The sequence below is a fragment of the Doryrhamphus excisus genome, linkage group LG17, assembly GCF_037039965.1.
Source record: "Doryrhamphus excisus strain RoL-2023G ecotype Guam linkage group LG17, RoL_Dexc_Guam_v1.1, whole genome shotgun sequence".
NCBI classification, from domain to species: domain Eukaryota; kingdom Metazoa; phylum Chordata; class Actinopteri; order Syngnathiformes; family Syngnathidae; genus Doryrhamphus; species Doryrhamphus excisus.
In genome coordinates, this window is record NC_136373.1 from 17,040,106 (window position 1) to 17,063,262 (window position 23,157).

Sequence of the window (23,157 nt, forward strand, 5' to 3'; positions counted from 1 at the left end):
AGACTCTTAATTACCCATATGTGTGAATAGTTGTCTGCCAAGTATGTTAATATGGTTTCACGTGCCTTCATATCTAAATTTAGAGGGAAATGTACCTTTTGTACCCCCACCCTTTTGAGGAAAGTAAGTTTGCATCATGCCACAATTGGGAAAAAAAAACCAATACATTTTATGCATTATTATTTTCTTTTTACTAGTTTATAAAATATTTAAATGTTTTCACAATTAATATCATTTGACAAATGTCACCCACATTCATTCAACACAGTCGACAACAAAATGTTTTTTTTGTAGTTTGCATCTGTGTACAACTGCACCAAAACAATGTAATCCAATAGGGCAAGTGTACCTAATATTGTGTCCAGTACGAGTCCCTACCAGGTTTAGCTTTGCAGTACATCTCTTGTCCTCTAGGTGGTGCTGTTTCCTCCTGGTTGGCTTCCCTTTGTTTTTCCTCCTGTCACCCGGAGCCGCGATCTCTATCAGACGGCGCTTGTCCATTTTTTTTGAAACCTTTTAATGATGGCGGAGGATAGCGAATCCGCGGCCAGCCAACAGAGCTTGGAGCTGGACGACCAGGACACCTGCGGGATAGACGGGGACAACGAGGAGGAGAATGAGAATACGCAAGGGTGAGGACGGCCTGTCTGAGCTGGCCAACACACTCGCCATACATCACACAAGACTGCCTGTGTGTGTGTGTGTATGTGTGTGTATGTGTGTGTGTGTTTATAAGGATGTGTGATGTGCTTGGTGGCTAATGCAGTTAGCCGACTCAAACATAACCAGGCTTTCCCGCCTGTAGGGCCATGTTTTCGGGCTCGTAACATCACTAAAAAGTTGTGTGATTTGTAAATGTCATTGTAACTACTTTAAAAATATCATACGGGCTTTATTGAAAGGGTGTCAGGGAAACCGTTAGCTAGCTAGCGTTGGGCTAGCTAGCTGTCATTCGTTGCTATGACAGCTAACGTTAGCCCGCTGCCTCCGCGCCTTTCTGCGCGTGCGTGCGCCCGTTTGTGTTTGTGTGTGTTTGTTTGTTTGCTATGTTCATGACTCAGTCCAAGTTACCTCAAGATAACGTGATGTTTGAGTTTGTCCTCATTTCCATAGTAGTCCATGCGGAGATCTGGGGGCCAAGAGGAAGAAGAAGAAACAAAAAAGGAAGAAGGAGAAGCCAAGCTCTGGAGGAGCCAAGTCGGACTCTGCTTCTGACTCTCAGGAGATCAAGGTGTAAATATTAGATTGCTTTGTTTCTTTGCTGGCGAGACAAGTGAATACACCAATATAGTGTCATTGTTTGGGGCTGAGTGAGTGCTGCCGGGCACTGGGGGAGCTGTGGTTCATTGAGGGCCGAGCACGCACACACCTATGCAGGAGACTTTGCTAAGCGCTGGTGGTATTATCAAGCTAGTTTTCCTGTAATTGTAGTTTGTGCACACTTGGATGTAAGAACAACTCAAACAAAGTCGGCTTCAACAAACTGTACCTGCCCTTATTAAAGACTTATGACATCACTACAATTAACAAAACCTCAAATCAGCGGTTTCATTTGAACATGCATCCGATTACAATTGAATGCATCCCATAATCAGTTCCCAGTTCCACATGTCCAAAAGGAGTAGGAAGAAGCAAAGCTTATTAAATCCTACCCCTCCATCTGGTACTTTTACAATCAGTAACTGTTACATTTGTTCACTTCCTGCTTTCCATAATACAGTTTAAGTTTTTTTTTGTTTTTTTTTTTTAATAATGTACCTCGTACCTAAGTACAAGGTGATATGAACATAGAATGACCTTATGTGTACCATAGTAAGTGTCAATATAGTAATATATATAGCACATCATGACTGGTTCAAGACTCTTCATACCATGGCTCGGAGTGGTTTGCCAATGGGGACTCGTGTCTTACGGCAGTGGTGATGAAAGAACGGACCCTAGGTCTTTTTTTTTAGCAAATATAGGACGGCTTTCATGTTTGTTTTTTTCCAAGTGTTTTGGCGCGACGAATGTGCAAAGTGTCTGAGGCGATGTGGAGGTCCCACACAACCTCAACACATGTTGAAAACACTTGATTTTGCTAGTCGCTAGCTTTGTTCACTGTTGTTCACCCAAACATGAGTGCAAAAAGTACATATGTATTTAAAATTCCACTGTCCTGTCCTCGTACTTAATATCTCCTGTTGTTCAATAGAATCCAGGTTTGCCCATCCAGAAGCTTCAGGACATCCAAAGAGCCATGGAGTTGCTGTCCTGTCAGGGCCCAGCGAAGAGCATTGATGAGGCAGCCAAGCACAAGTACCAGTTTTGGGACACACAGCCAGTGCCCAAGTTAAGTAAGTATTTAACGTGTACACCACTCTTAAACGCGTTTTTACCATGCGACCTTGCATTTTTCTGCCTCTTCTTTCCGTGCCTGTAGGCCCTTTTGCACAGACATCCCGCACAGGCAGATAATTGCTGGATGTTCTTTTACGACATCCGAGACATCCCTCTCAGTACCGGACATTTTTGACGATTTTGACAGATTGTGTGCTAGGGCTACATACCAAAAGAACCACCGTTTCAGCAATAAGAAGAACACGGTGCAAGAGGACTTGATTAGTATGGATGGGGATGGACGAGGTTGTGTGTCATATCGCTCTTTTGGCTGCACAAGTGGGATCTGCTGCTCTTGAGCAATTGCCTCAAAGTATTATAGAGTTGTAAGGTCCACTTGAATGGCATGCTTTGCGGTATTACAGTAATCAGGTTTCCATGACGATGGGGTCCATGCAAGTGAGGTCATGGGTTTGACAGGCGTTGTGTTGTTTGTGTAGATGAGGTGGTGACGAGCCACGGCCCAATCGAAGCTGACAAAGAGAATATCAGACAGGAGCCCTATTCCTTACCTCAAGGCTTCATGTGGGACACTCTGGATCTCAGCAACGCGGATGTGGTGAGTACAGCAGGCGGGGGGTGGGGGGGTTGGGTGACATTTGTTTCAGCAGGTCACCCAAGTCATGAAGTGTGTTTTGTTTCCCCAGCTGAAGGAGCTGTACACGTTGTTAAATGAGAACTACGTGGAGGACGACGATAACATGTTTAGATTTGATTATTCACCAAACTTCCTCAAATGGTAAGCAGCCAACCTGATGTTCCCTTTCTGTCTTTCTGTTAGAGCCTTGTTTTAACATCAGAAACAAGCACGCCCCTCTTCCTCTTCTACCTTTTTATTTCCTCAAAGATGTCATTGTTTTGGACATGCTAAACAAGTTACATTGAATGGGATTCGTTCCAGGTTCTTTAATTTTTCCCATCTACGTTGTGCTTTGTCAGATGCTCATTGACGTCTATATGCCTTTATTAGTCCCTCAAGGGGAAATTCCAGGTTTGCAGCAATGATATGCACGTCTCTGAATTTGTCTTCTCCCCCGTCAGGGCTTTACGTCCACCCGGTTGGTTACCTCAGTGGCACTGTGGCGTGCGAGTTTCCTCAAATAAGAAGCTGGTTGGATTCATTAGTGCCATACCTGCAGAAATCCGCATTTATGACACGTGAGTAATTGATGGAATGAGCTTTAATGCATTTTCGACGACAGTGGAACCTTGGTTAGCGTCATTGATCCGTTCCAGAAGGTCAAACTCAAACTAAAACATACTCAAACTGAAACGTACTCTAACTGAAGCATTACTCAAACTAAAGCGTACTCTAACTGAATCATTACACAAACTAAAACGTACTCCAGCTGAATCATTACTCAAACTAAAACGTACTCTAACTGAATCATCACTCAAACTGAAACGTACTCTAACTGAATCATTACTCAAACTGAAACGTACTCAAACTGAAACATACTCTAACTGAATCATTGCTAAAACGTACTCTAACTGAATCATTACTCAAACTAAAGCGTACTCTAACTGAATCATTACTCAAACTGAAACGTACTCTAACTGAATCATTACTCAAACTGTAGCATTGCTAAAATGTACTCTATCTGAATCATTACTCAAACTAAAGCGTACTCTAACTGAATCATTACACAAACTAAAACATACTCCAGCTGAATCATTACTCAAACTAAAACGTACTCTAACTGAATCATTACTCAAACTGAATCATTGCTAAAACGTACTCTAACTGAATCATTACTCAAACTAAAACGTACTCTAACTGAATCATTGCTAAAACGTACTCTAACTGAATCATTTTTTTCTGGTTGCAATGCTAACATGCTCACAGGGATGTTGTGCGATAAAATACAAAAACCGAGGCAACATTTTGCCGTAACTCTTTGGGTGTAAACTAAAATATGCGCTAACCGAGGCGTACGAAAACGGAGGTTCCGCTGTATTTTGATTGTACCTAATGTTGTGGTCTGTACCCCACTCGAAGCAGCGATGACAAAGTACGTTTACAGCCAATGCTCCATCTCCACTTAGGTTGAAGAGGATGGTCGAAATCAACTTCCTGTGTGTCCACAAGAAGCTGCGTTCAAAGCGAGTAGCGCCGGTGCTCATCAGAGAGATAACGCGGCGGGTCAACCTGGAAGGAATATTTCAGGCGGTGTACACGGCGGGAGTCGTGCTGCCTAAACCGGTGTCCACGTGCAGGTAAGGACTCGTGCGCTCAACGGCAACGAATAGACAACAAATACTTTGGCATCCTTTTTACATTTTCATTTGCTGCTCTAAATGTCTTGAATTTTCTCCTACTCGTTTATGTAGACGTGTTGTATGTAATTTACCAACCGGGCCCCGGCGTAAGGCTTGTCATGTCAAGTGACAATCACATGACTTCTCATTTATCATTTCCGATATTATGCAATCATTTCCATCATATTCCAGCATCCACTTCCTCCTCCTAGCCATCCATTTATGTTTCATGTTTTTATGATGAAAATGATCCATGTTAACTCAGTTGGAAAGCCAATCATGCAATGATTTCTTACTTGTCATCACTCAGATACTGGCATCGCTCTCTGAACCCGAGAAAGCTGGTGGAGGTCAAATTCTCCCACCTGAGCAGAAACATGACCCTGCAAAGAACCATGAAACTCTACAGACTACCAGATGTAAACATCTCCACCTCTTTCTCTGCCCTGCATCTCATACAGCAGAGATGATTCACTGAAGTATCTGTTGGCTCCATGCGCTTCTTTTATTTCTCTACTGCAGAGCATCAAGACTGCTGGTTTGCGGCCGATGGAGAGGCACGACATCCGGCAGGTGACTGAGCTGCTGCAGAAGTACCTGAGACGTTTCCAGCTGGCGCCTTCCATGAGCGAAGAGGAAGTGGCTCACTGGTTCCTACCACAGGAGAACATCATCGACACATACGTTGTAGAGGTAGCAAGAACGTTCATTTGCATGCTTTGATATCCATCGAGACATCGAAACCACGGAAGATTACGGCTGGTGAAGAAATTCTTATCCTTGCGTCGATGCGGCTCTTGTACCTACCTCGCAGGGTGCCGGTGGCGTCCTGACAGACTTTGCTAGTTTCTACACTCTGCCCTCCACCGTGATGCATCACCCCCTCCATCGGAGCTTGAAGGCCGCGTATTCCTTTTACAATGTCCACACACAGACGCCGCTACTGGACTTAATGAACGATGCCCTCATCCTCGCCAAACTGGTGAGTAGGCGCCCCCAGGGGCGTCACTAGGTTCTGAGGACGGGGGGGTGGTTTAGGGTGTTTACTGGTGTTTTAAGCCACCATTAGGCCACCATTAAATGCACACAAGTACACACAATCTACACAAGCTCTGCTAACATTCTGTCCAGTGGACAGTCATCAATTATATCATAATCATTATTATATTATTAATTGGCCGATTATTATTACTATCATCACTATTCTTTGTATTATTTTATTATTACTACTACTAGTAGGCTAGTATTAGCCTGCTTATTGGCTTGCTTATTAGCCTGCTTTTGCCCTATTTTATGAAATTTGTCAGCTAATTTTTCTAAATAAATAAATAAATAAAATTAAAATGTCAGATAATTTTTTTTTTAAATATTTTTTTATTTATGAAAAATATCAAATAATTTAGAGGGGCTTAAGAACATTTTAGGGTGGCTGAAGCCCCCTAAAATAGGGCTTTTGCCCTATTTTATTAAATTTGTCAGATAATTTTTTATAAATAAATTTAAAAAAATGTTAGATAATTTTTTATAAATAAATAAAAGTTTTTAAAAATGTATGAAAAATATCAAATAATTTAGGGGGGCTTAAGAACATTTTAGGATGGCTGAAGCCCCCCTAAAATAGGGCTTTTACCCTATTTTATTAAATTTGTCAGATAGTTTTTCTTAAATAAATACATTTTACAAAATAATGTCAAGATATATTTTTCCTAAATAAATAAATAAATAAAAGTTTTAAAAAATGTATAAAAAATATCAAATAATTTAGGGGGGCTTAAGAATAGGCCTAATGACGCCACTGGGATCCCAGAAACAAGCGACATGGTTCCACTCTTTCTGTTACCATGTGTGTGGGGGGGGGGGCACATGTTAGTTTAACAATTTAAAAACTGCATCTCAGGTGCAAACGTCTGTGATCTTGTCTTCTCATGTGCTTCTGCTGTTGTTTTTAACAGAAAGGCTTTGACGTGTTCAATGCTTTGGACCTCATGGAGAATAAAGTCTTTCTGGATAAGCTGAAATTTGGTATAGGTGATGGAAATCTGCAGTATTACCTCTATAACTGGAAATGTCCCCCAATGGACCCTGATAAGGTCAGTTCATTGAATTTGTTTTTATTTTATTTAATGGGAGACTGAATGCAACACAAATGGAAACCTCTTGTGTTGCAGGTCGGCCTCGTGCTTCAGTAGCCTGTGCCTTTGGGGCTGCTACACAAAAACACACACACACAATGAGGATGTTGACACAACCAACCTCTGGCAGACACACACACACACACACACACAGCTCATCCTGAAGCAGGCTTCTCTGGCACATTTTTCCGGAGGGGGGGGGGGACTGTTGCATCAACATTCTGAATGTGAACATCATGCTATGCCTGAGATGCTCCAAAACAGCTGGAAGTTTGAAAGGAAGCGGTGTGGCATGCGGTATGTCAGTCAAAAAAAAAAAAAGAAAAAACAGTAAGTAAACATGCGGTATGTAATAATTTTTTTTTTTAAATTGAGCTTCTTCTAAAGAAGTTATGCTGTCCCTGTATACTGCTGCACTTGAGTAGTGGGAATGTTCTTATTGCAATGGCTGCTCGTGCAGTATCTATACTTTCTTTTCTGGGTACGTCGGATTTGATGATGTTGTGGGTACAATTCCTCATGATGACTTGTACCCTCCTGATCCTTCATGAAATCAACCGGTGCACTGTCGAGGTCGGATGCCATGAAACACTCAACTTTTTTTTTTTTGGTTGTTTTTAATGAAGAATGTATTAAATCAATGAAGCACAATTTAGGGGCTCCTTAAAAGTCCTCAAGGGCCCCGTTTTTTGAAAACCCGCTACGGTACTTTTGAAGTGTAAGGGTGCAAGAAGACAATGCTGTGTCTTCCTTTTGTGGTTGGAGACAGTATTTAGTATAAATTGCAGAGAAAAGAGCATTTACTTTTTCATTCCGAGAATAAGCTGCATTTGTTTTTGTTGCTGTTCAATGATTCCTCACAGACAGAACTGCTGCGCTAGTTTGATATTTGGGCTGTTTTTCCTTCTCTTGTTGCGTTCAGGTCCTTTTTTATATTCATTCTAGTTTCTTGTCATACTGTGTCTGAGTCTAAAATCAAATATGTTATTTTTTTCTTTGTGTCGTGCCGCTAAATGCATGGAAAAAAGTTCACATCCAATTAGAAATTCACCTTTAAAAAAAAAAAAAAAAAAAATCCAAGCGGGCAACCAGAAAACTGTGAAATTTCATTTTTTCAAAAAGTTCTACTCTCATATTTGAGACGTCGCTGCACCACTGAAGCCGATTCTGTGCTCCTTCCCTTTATAAACAAAGAAAAGCAGACTGCTGGTTTGTTGTTTTAGGTCAAGTGAGCGGGTGAACACTGACTTGGTTGCGTCGCCGACGTTTTGCCTGCATTTGTGTGAATGTTGCGCATGTTGCTGGCTGTGATTGTAGACTCCATGTTACTAGCCACGCCCTTTAGTGACGACTCAACAACCCCCCCCCACGCAGATACCTGCCTTATTTGGAAGATTTTTGTCAGACTTTGCCGGAATGCACTTTGGAGACGACACAAACAGCTTTGTTAACAAACTGAAGTCCAATATTTTTATTGAAATCCACTGTAAGCTGCGAGAAAGACGAAAGAACTTGTACCAGCATCATTTAGATCACGTGAGCCCATGCAAATGTCAATCTGTTTCAACACACACGCCGCCTATACCAGCATGGATATTTGAATAAATTCACTTGACAAAAATCAACAAGGATCATTTGAACATTTGTTGTCAGTCACACAAAAAGCGACGGTGCTGCATCGTCATGAGAACTTCTAGTACTTCTGAATGGGGGAGGACAGTCAGTTGCGGCGATTTTCTACCTTTGGTGATTAATATAAAAAAACACTTCCTGTCAGAGCTGGCATTTTTTCTACCTTTTTCCTATGTTACATAGGAACACAATTTTGCCTCCAATGAGTAAAATTGGTGCTAAACAGATGTAAAGTGTGTATCAGTGTGCAAAGAAAATTTTTGAAACGTTGCAAATTTGTGGCAGGCATAATTTCCCTAAACAATATGGACAGCACGTATCAAAGCTTGTGTCATTTACATGAAAATGTTCAATTTCCCCCTCACTTTTTATACCAAGTTGGGTCGAATTCTCAAGTCATTTCTGTAGCTTCTCGGATCTTCCTTGTAAGTTACTGTTCACGACTAATCATAACACCCAAAAGTGATGTCTTGTGGTCAGCAATTCCCACTCCTAGATTGTCAGTGCCTCCTTTTATTCTAGTTTATGCCTCTTTCCTGCTCTTTCCTGCAGCTGCGAGATGATATAAAACGGGACAAAATGTCACAACTGCTTCACAGATGCGGGAGCGTGGTCATTTTGTGCCAATGTGTACCATTTTCTGTCACGAGTGTGCAATTTTTTGACACGCATTGCCATGGCAAACACTGCTTTATTCTATATAAACGGCACGGAATGGTAGGATGATGTTGACCCGCTTTTGGGTGTCGTGTCATTTTTCCATGTTGGCTACCAACACAGGACAAAAACACAGACTGTGAGGACCCAAGTCAAGCAGCAAAAAAAAAAGCCTCACATTAAATAAATCCATGAAAATGAAAGGGTTCTCTTCAGACATAAACGGTAAGAGCCGTGGTGCTGAACATATTTATCGGACACGATTTGTCATTTGTCTTTCTTTGCTCTCAGCCTTCTTTTCTTTGCAGGGTTCGGAACAACTCTTTTCACTTGGAGAGGTTGCAGTGTGGAGGACGAGGAAGGTTCTTCACACTCAGGCTCCAGTTTCCTTTTCTGGCCGGGCCTCTTGCTTTCCTCCGGTCGTAACGCGACACTTGCCGCCGCCGCCGCACCTTGTAGCCAAGCAACATCCAGTGAGGGCACTTTAGGTATGATGGCTTCCACGGTGTCACGGAATATCTCTGTGCCGTCGTCTCGACAACCGTTCTGCCAGAACCCCAGCGCTAGTACGCTCTTCAGGCCCAGCGATTGCGCCACGCTCTCGCTTAGCCGGGGAACTTGGCAGGCGGGGACTCCTCTGGTGGCGCTCAGTGTTATCAGGTGATTGGTCATGTGTTTCGGCTTGACGGACTTGCACACCAACACCAGTTTGAGTTGGTTCCTCTCCAAAGCTTTGGTGACCTCATTGATGCCCACGGCTAGTTGTCTCCTCGCTGCCAAATCTGTCCAGCCACCCTTTGGTGAATCCTTCTTATCCGGGTCCTGGCTCGGCTCTGAGACGGGATCTGACCTAGATGAAGAGGTTTGATCGCTCTGTTTGCGCTGTTTTTTCTTCCAAGGCCTAAACACCTTTGGCTCTTTCTTCTCGAGACCCATTGAAGTTAGTTTTTCTTTTAAAGTAGTCAGGATGAAATGCATGTCGTGTTGAGGAAGGGGGCTCCACTGTAGTCCAAAAGGGCAGGTGAAGGAGGTTTTGGGTGGAATTGCCCTTATTTTGGCTTTTTTGCCACCTGACTTTCCCGGGGTGGACATTTCTTCACTAGAACTGAAAAAAAAATATAAACCATTAATTAGTGTCTAGTCAAACATAATGAATGACTTGCAGTTTTCACCAAACAAAAAAACTGTAACAATATCATCTGAAACTTTACAGATGTAAACGTTGCATAGACGTAACATCTTTGTAGTTATATTACACTTAAATCAAATAATAAATAATTTAAAAAGTCCAACACAAAAAAATATTTACCTGCGTGTCACCACAGAAAGTAAGTTTATCTCTCTTTAAATGTAATTGTGAAAGAATCCGTGTATCCAAACACATGAGCTAGCCACAGGATGCCGCCATCTTGTTTGAAATTGAAAAAAACTTTATTTAAAAAATAACTTACCTCTTTTAAAGAGACAGTACAGCAACCACAATTCACTGGAATGGTGGCATTGTTTTATTTCCATTAAACATGTTTGGAAAATCGATGGTTGTCATGTTATCGAAAGTATAATGATGGCAGTTATTTTTCCGGAAGGTGTGGAACGAGTAGTCCTGAAGACGTGGCCGGTACATGGCGTGATGTGAATCAAGCAGGGAATAAACGTTTTTGTGCATTTCTGCTAAATGCTCTCACTTCTGATCATTTTAAGCTGTATGGTGGGCTTATCTGTCATTTCGAAGACATGCCCCCAACTGTGGAGCTCTCTTAAATTGCATTTGGTTAAACAGGGCATAGGCGCTTGTGTGTCGCACATAGATGACGTCACCGGGTTTGCCGTTTTTTCTCATAATAAAAAAAGTAACAATAATTTTACCTACAGCGTACTTGATACAGTTATATCTCATCACTCATTGTAATAAACAATTTTTACTTTTTTTTAATGATATGCTAAAATCTATTTTGGGGGGAAGATACGTGTTCCAATCCAAACTACCCATGTTCGTGTGGACTTTGCCTCATCCAGAACTGTCAGTTCCAGTCTACTGCGTGCGCATGCGCATAAGTCAGCCAGCCAATCAGTTTCTCCCCTTGCTGTATGGTCCCGCCTCACTAGCACCAGCCTCGTCCTTGCTACATTCTAGCAGTGAACCGTTGTTTTTTTTGCAATTACATCTGCAGCTACAAGAACGAGCCGACATCGATTTTAAAATAACCACATCGAACACACGTCGAGCAAAAATGACTTCTGTGGTAATATATATTTATGATATTTGACTTTTTCATGGACCATTACCGATTATCGACTGTGATCATGCGGGCAAGTCCCACACTGTAGTCCATCTCTGATTGACATGCTGCACACTTTCCTTCAGATTAAAGAGTATTCCATGCAGGGGGGGGGCGCAAAAAGGATTGATTTTAGAGGACTGGTGCTACAATTAATATTTGTGTGCAATATCTTTTGTGTAAGGTTTGAGAAGAAACACTGGATGTTTTGCTAGCGGTCTGTATTAGTCAGTCTTTCAGTGTCCTAGTTCCTTTGTGAAGTAGATCGGTTGAAGTTGGAACAAAAGCACCAGTCTTGCATAAAAGCCTATTGTTTAGCCCCCCACGTGGTGTTCTAATAGGTTAAAGTTCAGCACACAAGATTACTTATCCGCTATTTCTTTTGTTACTGATTACTAAACAACCTGCCTTTTATTATTAGATAACACACTTGATATTGCAAAGTGTTCTTTTTTTTTAACGCCGTGCCATCTTTTTCACTTTCAGGCAGACTTTGAGAAGGCGGCCGAGGACGTAAAGAACCTGAAAACGAGACCATCAGACCAGGAACTCCTGGACCTTTACGGCCTGTACAAGCAGGCGGTCGTTGGAGATGTCAACACCGGTACTGCACAACGGAATTACTGTTAATAATGAATAATTTCATGCAATAACAATGTGCACGTTCACATATTTTACAGATAGACCAGGATTGTTTGACATGAAAGGAAAAGCCAAGTGGGACGCCTGGAACTCCCGGAAAGGTCAAAATCCAAATCCATGCATTGCATGTTGTTGTTTGTATTTTTAATCTGTCTTTTCTCTTTCAGGCATGTCCAAGGACGACGCCATGGCAGCTTACACGGCACTCGCGAATGAAGTCATCAGCAAATATGGGATGCAATGAAGGAATGGAAATGCAAGCGGAAATGAAAACATTCTTGACTCAATGAAGGACTGAAGCGAGGCTGCCGTCTTAAAAATATTAACACCCAGACCTCTGCTCTCAGAGGTTGTAATCACGCTGTTTTTCTAAATTGCTCACCTGTGTGTGTCTTTTGCATCTCCGTTTGCAACGTAATAACAATGTCCATGCGCCTTTTTAATGTTTTCGCTAATTGCTACTCTGCTTTTTCTTTTGTGTGAACGTTCGAATGCTAACGTCTGGTGATTTTCTCGACAACGGTAAATAAAACTTGATTTGTCATTACAGCAGAAAGACTTACTAGAAATTATAATCAATGTTAATGTTAACTCTTTGAAAATAAAACATCTGCACTACTCTTTTGTGTTATTTGTGGCTCATTTCTAATGGAATCTAATGGAAAATTAACATTTTTTTTCTAGGGGCAGACTTCCTTATACGGTTCATAGTTGGGGAGCACTTTGGGTGTGACGTGCGTAGAATAAACAAATACAGCTGGAATAGGTGCAGATTCTGGAAAATCTAAAAAGTTTTCTGTGCTGGTTATTGTGTGTAGCTGCTCTATAGGAGACTACAACTCAATACAAAGCATTGAAAAATGAGCATTAATGGGTCCCCTTTACATAACAGGTTAAAAAATGTATTAAAATGTCATGGAAAAGACAAACACATAATATATTTAATTGACTTAAGAAAATATTCATACCCTGAATCTGACATGTTGACACTTTTCCTTGTCACAATTTTTTTCCCATTGGGGCTCTAATCCTCATATATAAATAGATTTTATTCTTATAACCTTTGGCATAAATTCATACTTTATAGGTATTTTTTTCCTTTGTCTTTGCTGCTGTAGCTGCACCCTACTAATTGAGGAACAAACCATTATTATCTTATCTTGTGCTGGTATTGAGATACCAAAAGTTACATCTTAACTTTCCTGAAAGCATAAAGAACTGAACGTTCGTATTTTTTTTTTATTGTAGTTTTCAACAATTCATTTTATAAGTTCATTTAAAAAATGTTTTTTTAAATAAAGACCGCACTTACTCGGTGATTACTGTTTCCATAGAATGTCTCCATAGCAACCACTCTTTGAATGTAGGGCAAGAGCCACTGGGGCGCGCATGCGCAGTGCCTTCGTCCCGGCTGCTCGTGTGGGGCAGTGGGCTAAAGGTGAACAGCAGCAGTAAACACAGGATACCGAAACCCGAACCGAGTCTTCGCAAACTCTTCATAAAATTCACGTTTTTCTCTCATGCTGCGTCATTAAGCTGCTGTTAACATATCCCGAAGGTAGGGCACATATTGACTTCTTACATACGAAGCGCCAGTGACGTTCATGTAAACATGTAAACCTGCACGGTAAGCTAGCTAAAACTCAATTTATGCCGTTTCTTTGAATTATTGTAGTAATGACACGGATTTACACGCACAGGACATACACGATCCTTTCCGAAGTATATGCAAACAATTGACTATTTACATGAATTCGCGGACTTTATTAAAAAATATGCATGATGAATAAACAACAGCGAAATCATAACAAACGCATGTAGTTCGTTTTAAACGTCACTGCTCGATGTTTTGGGTAACACGTGATGTCCTGAGCATGAAATAACTTCAATTTGTGAAACGAAAGAAAAAAAACTACGAAAATACATCTTAGTATTGTAGTCTATCCGTGCAGAAAGTGAAATGGTGCGTTCAAGGACTGTGGGATTTCCAGAGGGTATGCTGGAGGTTATCTCAGCTGACTTTGAGCAAGAAGAATGGCAGAGCACATATAGAAAGACAACCTTATTGTCCATATACATAAAATGTGATGTAATTACTTCCAAATGTGTGTACTTTTAAGTATTTTTTTGTTATTGCGTCGGGAAATTGGTTGGGGACTCCTCATATAGAGGATCTTTGATAATATCAGGGCTTGTCATGACAGGAAGTAGTCACCCCGACATTTATTTGTGTGTGCAGGCGGACGTAAAAATGAGCAGTCAGTTGTCAGAGTCACCGCAAGAGCGGACCTTCCAGTACCAAAGCAGCCTGCCCCCCCTACCCGTCCCTTCACTGGAGGGCAGCCTGTCCAAGTACCTGGATGCAGGTGATGCTGTTTTTTAAATACTGCAAATACCGCAACCAAATATTCCAAACAATTGATAAAAGTAATAAAGGCTAAATGTGCATGGTAATATTGAGCTGATATGAGGAACTATGATGTCTTATTGATACATAAACATACGTGACATGCCTGAAGTAACTTCTGTGGTCTGAGTATTTTACCAAAGGTCTTGGAGATCATCAAGATGTTTTAACTGAGGCAAATGAGGCCTGCAGTTCTTTTTGTGGGGTCTTTTGTGACCTCTTTGATGCATCGTCATTGTGCTCTTAGGGTCATTTTGGTCGGCCGGCCCCCCCCAGGGAAGCATTCGTGGATAATGGCTCTCACTGTGGTCGGCTGGAGTCCCAAAGCTTTAGACATGGCTTTATAACCTTTTCCACACTGATAGATCTCAATCTCAGTAAAGTTTTGTTTTAGTTTAGTTTAGTTTAGTTTAGTTTAGTTTAGTTTAGTTTAGTTTAGTTTAGTTTAGTTTAGTTTAGTTTAGTTTAGTTTAGTTTAGTTTAGTTTAGTTTAGTTTAGTTTAGTTTTCTTTGGTTTTGTTTTGTTTTTGTTTTGTTTTGTTTTGTTTTGTTTTGGTTTAGTTTAGTTTAGTTTAGTTTAGTTTAATTTAGTTTAGTTTAGTTTAGTTTAGTTTAGTTTAGTTTAGTTTAGTTTAGTTTAGTTTTCTTTGGTTTTGTTTTGTTTTTGTTTTTGTTTTGTTTTGTTTTGTTTTGTTTTGTTTTGTTTTGTTTTAGTTTAGTTTAGTTTAGTTTAGTTTAGTTTAGTTTAGTTTAGTTTAGTTTTTGTTTTTGTTTTTGTTTTTGTTTTTGTTTTTGTTTAGTTTAGTTTAGTTTTCTTTGGTTTTGTTTTGTTTTTGGTTTTGTTTTTGGTTTAGTTTAGTTTAGTTTAGTTTAGTTTAGTTTAGTTTAGTTTAGTTTAGTTTAGTTTAGTTTAGTTTAGTTTAGTTTGTTTTTGTTTTGTTTTGTTTTGTTTTGTTTTGTTTTGTTTTGTTTTGTTTTGTTTTGTTTTGTTTTGTTTTAGTTTAGTTTAGTTTAGTTTAGTTTAGTTTAGTTTAGTTTAGTTTAGTTTTGTTTTGGTTTGTTTTAGTTTAATTTAGTTTAGTTTAGTTTAGTTTAGTTTAGTTTTGTTTTGTTTTAGTTTAGTTTAGTTTAGTTTAGTTTAGTTTTGTTTTGTTTAGTTTAGTTTAGTTTAGTTTAGTTTAGTTTAGTTTTGTTTTGTTTTGTTTTGTTTTGTTTTGTTTTGTTTTGTTTTGTTTTTGTTTTGCAATTTTTACTCAGGGCTCTGTAGGTTTGGATTTTTTCTCCCTTAATAATAAAAGATTTCATTTAAAAATGGCATTTTGTGTTCAGTTGTGTTGACATAGACTCATATTTATTTACATTTCTTTAATGATAAAAAACATATAAATGTTAATAATTAATGCGTTTGTTCTTCCCGCAGTGCGTCCATTTGCATCCGAAACAGAGTTTAACTCGACAGTGGATATCGTGCAGAAATTTCAACATGGCATCGGGAAAGAGCTGCACCAGAAACTCCTCCAGAGAGCCAAAACCAGGAGGAACTGGGTTTGTTCTGCTCTCGTATTCAACCATGGCACTTCAATTAATCGACTCTTAATTATGAAATTATTGATTTGAATCATCCAGCTGGAGGAGTGGTGGTTAGACACGGCATACCTGGAGGTCCGCATCCCCTCGCAGCTTAACGTGAACTTCGCTGGGCCGGCTCCCTACCTGGAGCACTGCTGGCCCCCCGCAGAGGGAACGCAACTGCAGCGGGCCAGTGTTAACATCTGGCACACGCTGCAGTACTGGAACCTCATTTACAAGTAAGATGAGGCACGTATGTTTCCTCAATTCAAGTCATGTGACGCTTCATTTTGTCGTGTTTGCTGAATGCGCTTTCAGGGAGAAGATGGCGCCCCAGAAAGCTGGAAAGGTTCCGTTAGATATGGATCAGTTCCGGATGCTCTTCTGCACCTGCAAAGTACCTGGAGTTAAGAAGGATGCCCTCTACAACTACTTCAAGACCGGTACGTCTCTAAATATGCAACACGGCCAGCTCTCTTAATAACTAATAACTCTTAATAATAAATGTGTCGCGTCACAGAGCAAGAGGGCAAATGCCCCTCCCACTTGGTTGTCATGTGTCGAGGGCGGATTTTCACATTTGATGCTCTGTGTGACGGACAAATCCTCACGCCGCCGGAACTCCTCAGGTAAATACCGTAAGAAATACACGAGTCCTCCAGGAATGAATGGAAGTACGGAATACATTCATAATCAATTCATATGCGGTTTCACCTTTTAGGCAGCTGAGCTATGTGAAAGAACGTTGCCAAGGGCGACCACACGGTGACGGCGTGGCCGCTCTTACCTCAGATGAAAGGACTCGATGGGCAAAGGTGAGGGGACTTAGTGGATCATAGCATATAGTACCGTATAAGAAAAATGATAATGCATAGTTTCAATAATACTACATGAGACGTAAGCAGCTTATTTTAGGAATTGTGTAAAGGACCGCGACTGGAACACCTTACAAAACACTTTGGTTAGTCTGCGGTCGAGTGGTTAGCGCGCAGACCTCACAGCTAGTTCGATTCCACTCCTGGCCGTCTTTGTTCTCCTGAGTTCTCCTCCTCACATTTTGTGTGGAAGTGGTAACTTTTTGGTTTCTTATTTTGTCTTTTCCCCACCCTCGGCCATCTCTGTGTGGAGTTTGCATGTTCTCCCCATGCATGCGTGGGTTTTCACCGGGTACTTCGGTTTCCTCCCAAAAACATGCTAGGTTAATTAGCGACTCCAAATTGTCCATAGTTATGAATGTGAGTGTGAATGGTTGTTTGTCTATATGTGCCCTGTGATTGGCTGGCCACCAGTCCAGGGTGTACCGGACAGCTGGGATAGGCTCCAGCACCCCTTGCGACCCCCGTGAGGATAAGCGGCAGAAAATGAATAATTTGGAATGAGATATATTTAATTAGCTCCACGGTAGCCAAATGGTTAGCGCGCAGGCCTCACAGCTGGGAGACCCGAGTTCGATTCCACTCTGGGCCATCTCTGTGTGGAGTTTGCATGTTTTCCACTTACATGTGTGAGTTTTTTCCGGTTTCCTCCCACATTCCAGAAACATGCTAGGTTAATTAGCGACTCCAAATTGTCCATAGGTATGAATGTGAGTGTGAATGGTTGTTTGTCTATATGTGCCCTGTGATTGGCTGGCCACCAGTCCAGGGTGTACCCCGCCTCTTGCCCGAAGACAGCTGGGATAGGCTCGCGACCCTCGTGTGCTAGGATGTGTATGTTTTGTTCGCATAGCTTAGCATAGCTTAGCATAGCTTAGCATAGCTTAGCATAGCTTAGCATAGCTTAGCATAGCATGGCAGTTTTTCTGTAAGCATTTGGACACTCCTGTATTAGCTAGCAATGTGCCCAAAACAACGCAAAAGACTATTGTTTCTAGATGTTTGTTTTCTCCCCCTGCAGGCCAGGGAGCATCTGATAAGCGTGGACCCCCACAATGAAACCATCCTGGAGACCATCCAGAGCAGCCTCTTCGTCATATCACTGGATGACACCAAACCCTACTCCTCTGCAGAGAACTACACAAACGTACGCACTGCATGACTTTCAAACGACCTCCAGGATCTGCGTCGCTGTGTGTTTTCACATACACTTTGAACCCTCCTTTGCAGATGACCCGGGAGGCTCTCATGGGGGACCCCACCATTCGCTGGGGAGACAAATCGTACAACTCCCTCGTGTTCTCCGATGGTACCTTTGGATCCACTTGTGATGTGAGTGTTCATGTTTAAGGAGCCTTCGTGACCCACAAAATGAAGACGAAACGTCCGATGTTGTTGTGCAGCATGCGCCGTATGATGCTATGGTCCTGGTGTCCATGTGCTGGTACATCGACCAGCAACTCAGAGCTACTGAGGGCAAGTGGAAGGTAAACATGGTACTTTTTTTTTTTTTTTCTATGAATACACTCGGGTGGCACGGTGGTTAAGTGGTTAGCGCGCAGGGTTCAATTCCACCCTCTCACATTCCAAAACATGCTAGGTTAATTAGCGACTCCAAATTGTTCATAGGTATGAATGTGAGTGTGAATGGTTGTTTGTCTATATGTGCCCTGTGATTGGCTGGCCACCAGTCCAGGGTGTACCCCGCCTCTCGCCTCAAGACAGCTGGGATAGGCTCCAGCACCCCTGCGACCCTTGTGAGGATAAGCGGTAGAAAATGAATGAATGAGTTCTCCTCCTTTTTTGTGTGGAAGTGGTAACTTTTTGGCTTCTTATTTTGTCTTTCCCCACCCTCGGCCATCTCTGTGTGGAGTTTGGCTGTTCTCCCCGTGCATGAGTGGGTTTTCTCCGGGTACTCCAGTTTCCTCCCACATTCCAAAAACATGCTAGGTTAATTAGCGACTCCAAATTGTCCATAGGTATGAATGTGAGTGTGAATGGTTGTTTGTCTATATGTGCCCTGTGATTGGCTGGCCACCAGTCCAGGGTGTACCCCGCCTCTTGCCCGAAGACAGCTGGGATAGGCTCCAGCACCCCCGCGACCCTCGTGAGGAAAAGCGACAGAAAATGAATGAATACACTGAAGTACTGCTGACATCCTTTCTTTTCATTTTCCTCGTTATCACCTGTAGGGCTCAGACTCGGTGCGACCCGTGCCTTTTCCTGAGGAGCTAGTTTTTACCGTGGACCAAAAAGTTCAGAGTGACATAAGCTACGCCAAACGCCAATACCAGGAGACGGTAATAAATGTAGTAACAAAGTAACAAAAATACCCAGTTTTAGGTTCAGTCTGTACAGTACAGATCACTTTCTCAGTAGTATTTCATTTCTGGGCATGACAGGAAAATAAGTGTGGATGAAACGGGTTCTGTCGCTTTGCAGGCGCGGGACCTCCAGCTTTTGTGCTACGCCTTCACCGGCTTTGGAAAGTCGGCCATCAAAAAGAAGAATCTTCATCCGGATACTTTTGTTCAGCTGGCCTTGCAGCTCAGCTACTACAAAATGAACAAAAGGTACATTTTACTTCATGCGTTTGTAAAAGTACAAGGAAGTATTTGCCATCCTCTTTTCAGACCAGGAAGCTGCTATGAAACGGCGATGACCCGCAGGTTCTACCACGGCAGGACAGAGACCATGCGGCCTTGCACCAGCGAGGCGCTCGCCTGGTGTAAAGCCATGGTGGACCCCACGTGCACTGTAAGTGTGTAGTGTCACACACACACACACACACACACACACACACACACACACACACACACACACAGTGGGGATCATTTAACTAGCTCCCGTCAACACTGTACTCAGATTCAAGACAAGAGGAAAGCCATGCTGCAGGCCTTCAACAGACACAACAAGCTGATGGCAGAGGGACAAGACGGCAAAGGTAATAATTACCTTAATTACTTCAATTACCGGCTGCACGGTGGCCGAGTGGTTAGCGCGCAGACCTCACAGCTAGGAGACCCGAGTTCAATCCCACGCTCGGACATCCCTGTGTGGAGTTTTCATGTTATATTTATAAACTATCCAAAAAAAAATTATGAATTTTTTTAACCAAACATTATACATTTTAAGAAAAGATTTAGATTTTTTTTCAAAACAAAAATTGTTTTTTTTTTACTTTTTTACAAAAACATGACTTCACCCCCAAAATACAAACATTTTTTTTTTAGAATTTTGGTACAAAAAAAAATTTCTCCAAAGTTTTTAACAAAAATGTACCCAAATTTCGGCACGGTGGTCAAGTGGTTAGCGCGCAGACCTTACAGGTAGGAGACCCAAGTTCAATTCCACCCTCAGCCATCTCTGCGTGGAGTTTGCATGTTATATTTATAAACTATCCAAAGAAAAATTGTGAATTTTTTAAACCAAATATTATGAATTTTAAGAAAAAAATTAAAAAAATTTTCAAAACAAAAATGTTCTTTTTTTACAAAAACATGACTTCACCCCCAAAATACAAACATTTTTTTTTAGAATTTTGCTACCAAAAAAAATTTCTTCAAAGATTTTAACAAAAATGTACCCGAATTTCGGCACAGCGGTCGAGTGGTTAGCGCGCAGACCTCACAGTTAGGAGACCCGAGTTCAATCCCACCCTCGGCCATCTCTGTGTGGAGTTTGCATGTTATATTTATAAACTATCCAAAGAAAAATTATGAATTTTTTTAACCAAGCATTATGAATTTTAAGAAAAAAATGTGATTTTTTTCAAAACAAAAATTTTATTTTTTTTCTTATTTTTTTTTTACAAAAACATGACTTCACCCCCAAAATACAGTGTTTATACAAACATTTTTTTTTTAGAATTCTGCTACCAAAAAAATGTTCTCCAAAGATTTTAACAAAAATGTACCCAAATTTCGGCACGGCGGTCGAGTGGTTAGCGCGCAGACCTCACAGCTAGGAGACCGGAGTTCAATCCCACCCTCGGCCATCTCTGTGTGGAGTTTGCATGTTCTCCCCCGTGCATGCGTGGGTTTTCTCCGGGTACTCCGGTTTCCTCCCACATTCCAAAAAAAACATGCTAGGTTAATTAGCGACTCCAAATTGTCCATAGGTATGAATGTGAGTGTGAATGGTTGTTTGTCTATATGTGCCCTGTGATTGGCTGGCCACCAGTCCGGGAACGTAATGAACTAATGAAGTGTAACCGTGATGCTGTTCCCAGGCTTCGACAGGCATCTTCTTGGGTTGTATCTAATCGCCAAAGAAGAGGGACGTCCCACTCCTGCTCTTTTTACAGACCCCCTCTATGCCAAGAGGTAATTCAATTCTAAATTGTTAAAAATGTAGTAGATTTAGTCCAATAGTTTTGTGTTTCTACTTGCAGTGGAGGCGGCGGGAACTTTGTGCTGTCGTCCAGCCTGGTGGGCTACACGACAGTCCTGGGGGCCGTTGCTCCCATGGTGCATCACGGCTACGGCTTCTTCTACCGCATCAACAATGACAGGTAGGTCCATCCATGTACTTCCTGTGTGTGTAGTCCTAATACCGGGTGTGGTACTCTACTGTGGAATTTGGAATTCAGAATGCCACGTTTTGGGAAAAATCCGTTTCTAAAGTTGGTAGAGAAACCATCAACCAAGACGCCAATCAATGAGCATCTCGAGGAACAATTCAATACTACCAATAGTAATACCAAAAATATATCCAAGGAAAAATATGACGTCCGTAGTACAGGACTTATGCCGATCTAGTAACACGGTACACAGGCCGTATTTGTACTGAGCCACCAGGACAATGATGATAGAAGCAGAAGCACATTTTTAAGTGTTTGGTCAGCATCAAAGTTAAAGGTAAGTACATAACTTTATTATCACCTTTTAAAAAGACGGTTTGGTGTATTGTAGTATTTACACCAACAACACACAGAAGAAAAACTGCATTGCATGTATTGAAGTTTATTGAGTGTGTATTATTTTCCGTGATTACTTTCTTTGGTTCCGGTGTAGTTTTTGTTGACTTTGACTTAAGTTCCGAAACGTTTCAGACGCAGACATGTTGTGGTAGCAAAAAAATAATAATAATAAAAATAAAAAAATGGCAGCCAGAAATGATTTTTCGGGGATGTAAGGTTTGTGTATCTAAAATAGGAAGAGTTTTTACTATTCTCCTGTATGTCCAATATTGAATTATTATTCACTGTTTGCTAATACGCATTAGCACGGAACCGCTTGAGGGGGCGTGTCTCTATGCAGCTCGTATGGCGTTTGAACGCGATCCTTCCGAATCCACGCTTTTTAATTTTTATGGAGTATTTTATTAAAAAACAAACAAAATACTTCAGTTTTAAAGCCCCTGAAATGCATGATCAGAAAATAAAAATATTTTTGACCCCCCTTCCGCACCCCACAGGGTTGTGATCTCCATCTCAGCCTGGGAATCTTGCCGTCAGACCGACGCAGTGGCACTGTTCAACAACTTCTCCAACTCCATGCACGAGATGTTTCACCTGGCAACCACCTCTCAGCTTTAAGTAGTTCGGGTTTTCATTTTGGGTATCAAACTCGCGGACTTTACAGTGAGCACAGATCAGTGAAAACGTAAGCGTTCATTGCTAATTAGCCTGTTTATGAATGTGTCATTTATCGCTAAGCTAAATCTTGTGGATTGTTTTTAGATTGTAAATATTCATCTCAGCACCAAACCCGTACTTGTTTTATGTTTCTTAACATTACACAGGACAGTATTACACATTCCTATTTACTACTTACCATGCATTTATTGGAGGTATGGCATTCACTACAGAGGAGGCCTTTATCGGCATAAGTGCATTTCCTGATATTTCCCACTAACATTCATTCATTTTCTACCACTTATCCTCACGAGGGGCGGGGTACACCCTGGACTGGTGGCCAGCCAATCACAAGGCACGTATAGACAAACAACCATTCACACTCACATTCATACCTATGGACAATTTGGAGTTTTTGGAATGTGGGAGGAAACCGGAATACCCGGAGAAAACCCACGCATGCACGGGGAGAACATGCAAACTCTACACAGAGATGGCCTAGAGTGGGATCGAACATGGGTGTCCTAGCTGTGAGGTCTGCACGCTAACCACTTGTCCGCCGTGCCGAAATTTGGGTACATTTTTGTTAAAATCTTTGGAGAAAATTTTTTTGGTGGCAAAATTCTAAAAATAATGTTTGTATAAACACTGTATTTTGGGGGTGAAGTCATGTTTTTGTAAAAAAAAAAATCAAATTTTTGTTTTGAAAAAAAAATCTAAATTTTTTCTTAAAATTCATAATGTTTGG

The 23,157-nt window shown here is 41.3% G+C and overlaps 4 protein-coding genes across 7 annotated transcripts; 3 read left to right on the forward strand and 1 right to left on the reverse strand.

Annotated features, from left to right (window-relative positions):
- The first annotated feature begins 419 nt into the window (after positions 1 to 419).
- nmt2 (N-myristoyltransferase 2) lies at positions 420 to 8,419 on the forward strand. The gene is made up of 12 exons (XM_058083661.2): positions 420 to 632; positions 1,114 to 1,231; positions 2,195 to 2,336; positions 2,820 to 2,938; positions 3,027 to 3,118; positions 3,421 to 3,537; positions 4,426 to 4,596; positions 4,949 to 5,057; positions 5,161 to 5,331; positions 5,453 to 5,620; positions 6,591 to 6,728; positions 6,807 to 8,419. Exons 1-12 carry the CDS (start codon positions 520 to 522, stop codon positions 6,825 to 6,827), a joined length of 1,479 nt encoding a protein of 492 aa, XP_057939644.1. The 5' UTR covers positions 420 to 519; the 3' UTR covers positions 6,828 to 8,419.
- Positions 8,420 to 9,073: 654 nt separating this feature from the next.
- rpp38 (ribonuclease P/MRP 38 subunit) lies at positions 9,074 to 10,800 on the reverse strand. 2 transcript variants are annotated; one of them, XM_058083663.2, is made up of 2 exons: positions 10,511 to 10,800; positions 9,074 to 10,164 (listed from the first exon to the last, which is right to left on the reverse strand). In XM_058083663.2, exon 2 carries the CDS (start codon positions 10,149 to 10,151, stop codon positions 9,327 to 9,329), a length of 825 nt encoding a protein of 274 aa, XP_057939646.2. In that variant the 5' UTR covers positions 10,152 to 10,164; positions 10,511 to 10,800; the 3' UTR covers positions 9,074 to 9,326. The 2 variants fall into 2 exon arrangements, with proteins under 2 accessions (XP_057939646.2, XP_057939645.2); XM_058083662.2 differs by lacking the exon at positions 10,511 to 10,800 and adding an exon at positions 10,369 to 10,493.
- Positions 10,801 to 11,135: 335 nt separating this feature from the next.
- acbd7 (acyl-CoA binding domain containing 7) lies at positions 11,136 to 12,600 on the forward strand. The gene is made up of 4 exons (XM_058083671.2): positions 11,136 to 11,302; positions 11,825 to 11,942; positions 12,019 to 12,081; positions 12,148 to 12,600. The coding sequence occupies exons 1-4, from the start codon at positions 11,291 to 11,293 to the stop codon at positions 12,222 to 12,224; spliced, it is 270 nt and encodes an 89-aa protein (XP_057939654.2). The 5' UTR covers positions 11,136 to 11,290; the 3' UTR covers positions 12,225 to 12,600.
- Positions 12,601 to 13,386: 786 nt separating this feature from the next.
- Positions 13,387 to 22,816, forward strand: crot (carnitine O-octanoyltransferase). Of its 3 annotated transcripts, XM_058083659.2 has the most exons (17): positions 13,387 to 13,538; positions 14,220 to 14,346; positions 15,808 to 15,932; positions 16,014 to 16,195; positions 16,275 to 16,399; positions 16,477 to 16,585; positions 16,678 to 16,771; positions 17,853 to 17,978; positions 18,062 to 18,163; positions 18,235 to 18,318; positions 19,024 to 19,131; positions 19,274 to 19,404; positions 19,465 to 19,588; positions 19,697 to 19,775; positions 21,063 to 21,156; positions 21,225 to 21,344; positions 22,250 to 22,816. In XM_058083659.2, exons 2-17 carry the CDS (start codon positions 14,232 to 14,234, stop codon positions 22,368 to 22,370), a joined length of 1,839 nt encoding a protein of 612 aa, XP_057939642.2. In that variant the 5' UTR covers positions 13,387 to 13,538; positions 14,220 to 14,231; the 3' UTR covers positions 22,371 to 22,816. The 3 variants fall into 3 exon arrangements, 2 of the variants coding, with proteins under 2 accessions (XP_057939642.2, XP_057939643.2); XM_058083660.2 differs by lacking the exon at positions 18,235 to 18,318; XR_009131770.2 differs by lacking the exons at positions 19,024 to 19,131; positions 19,274 to 19,404; positions 19,465 to 19,588; positions 19,697 to 19,775; positions 22,250 to 22,816.
- The last annotated feature ends 341 nt before the right edge of the window (positions 22,817 to 23,157 follow it).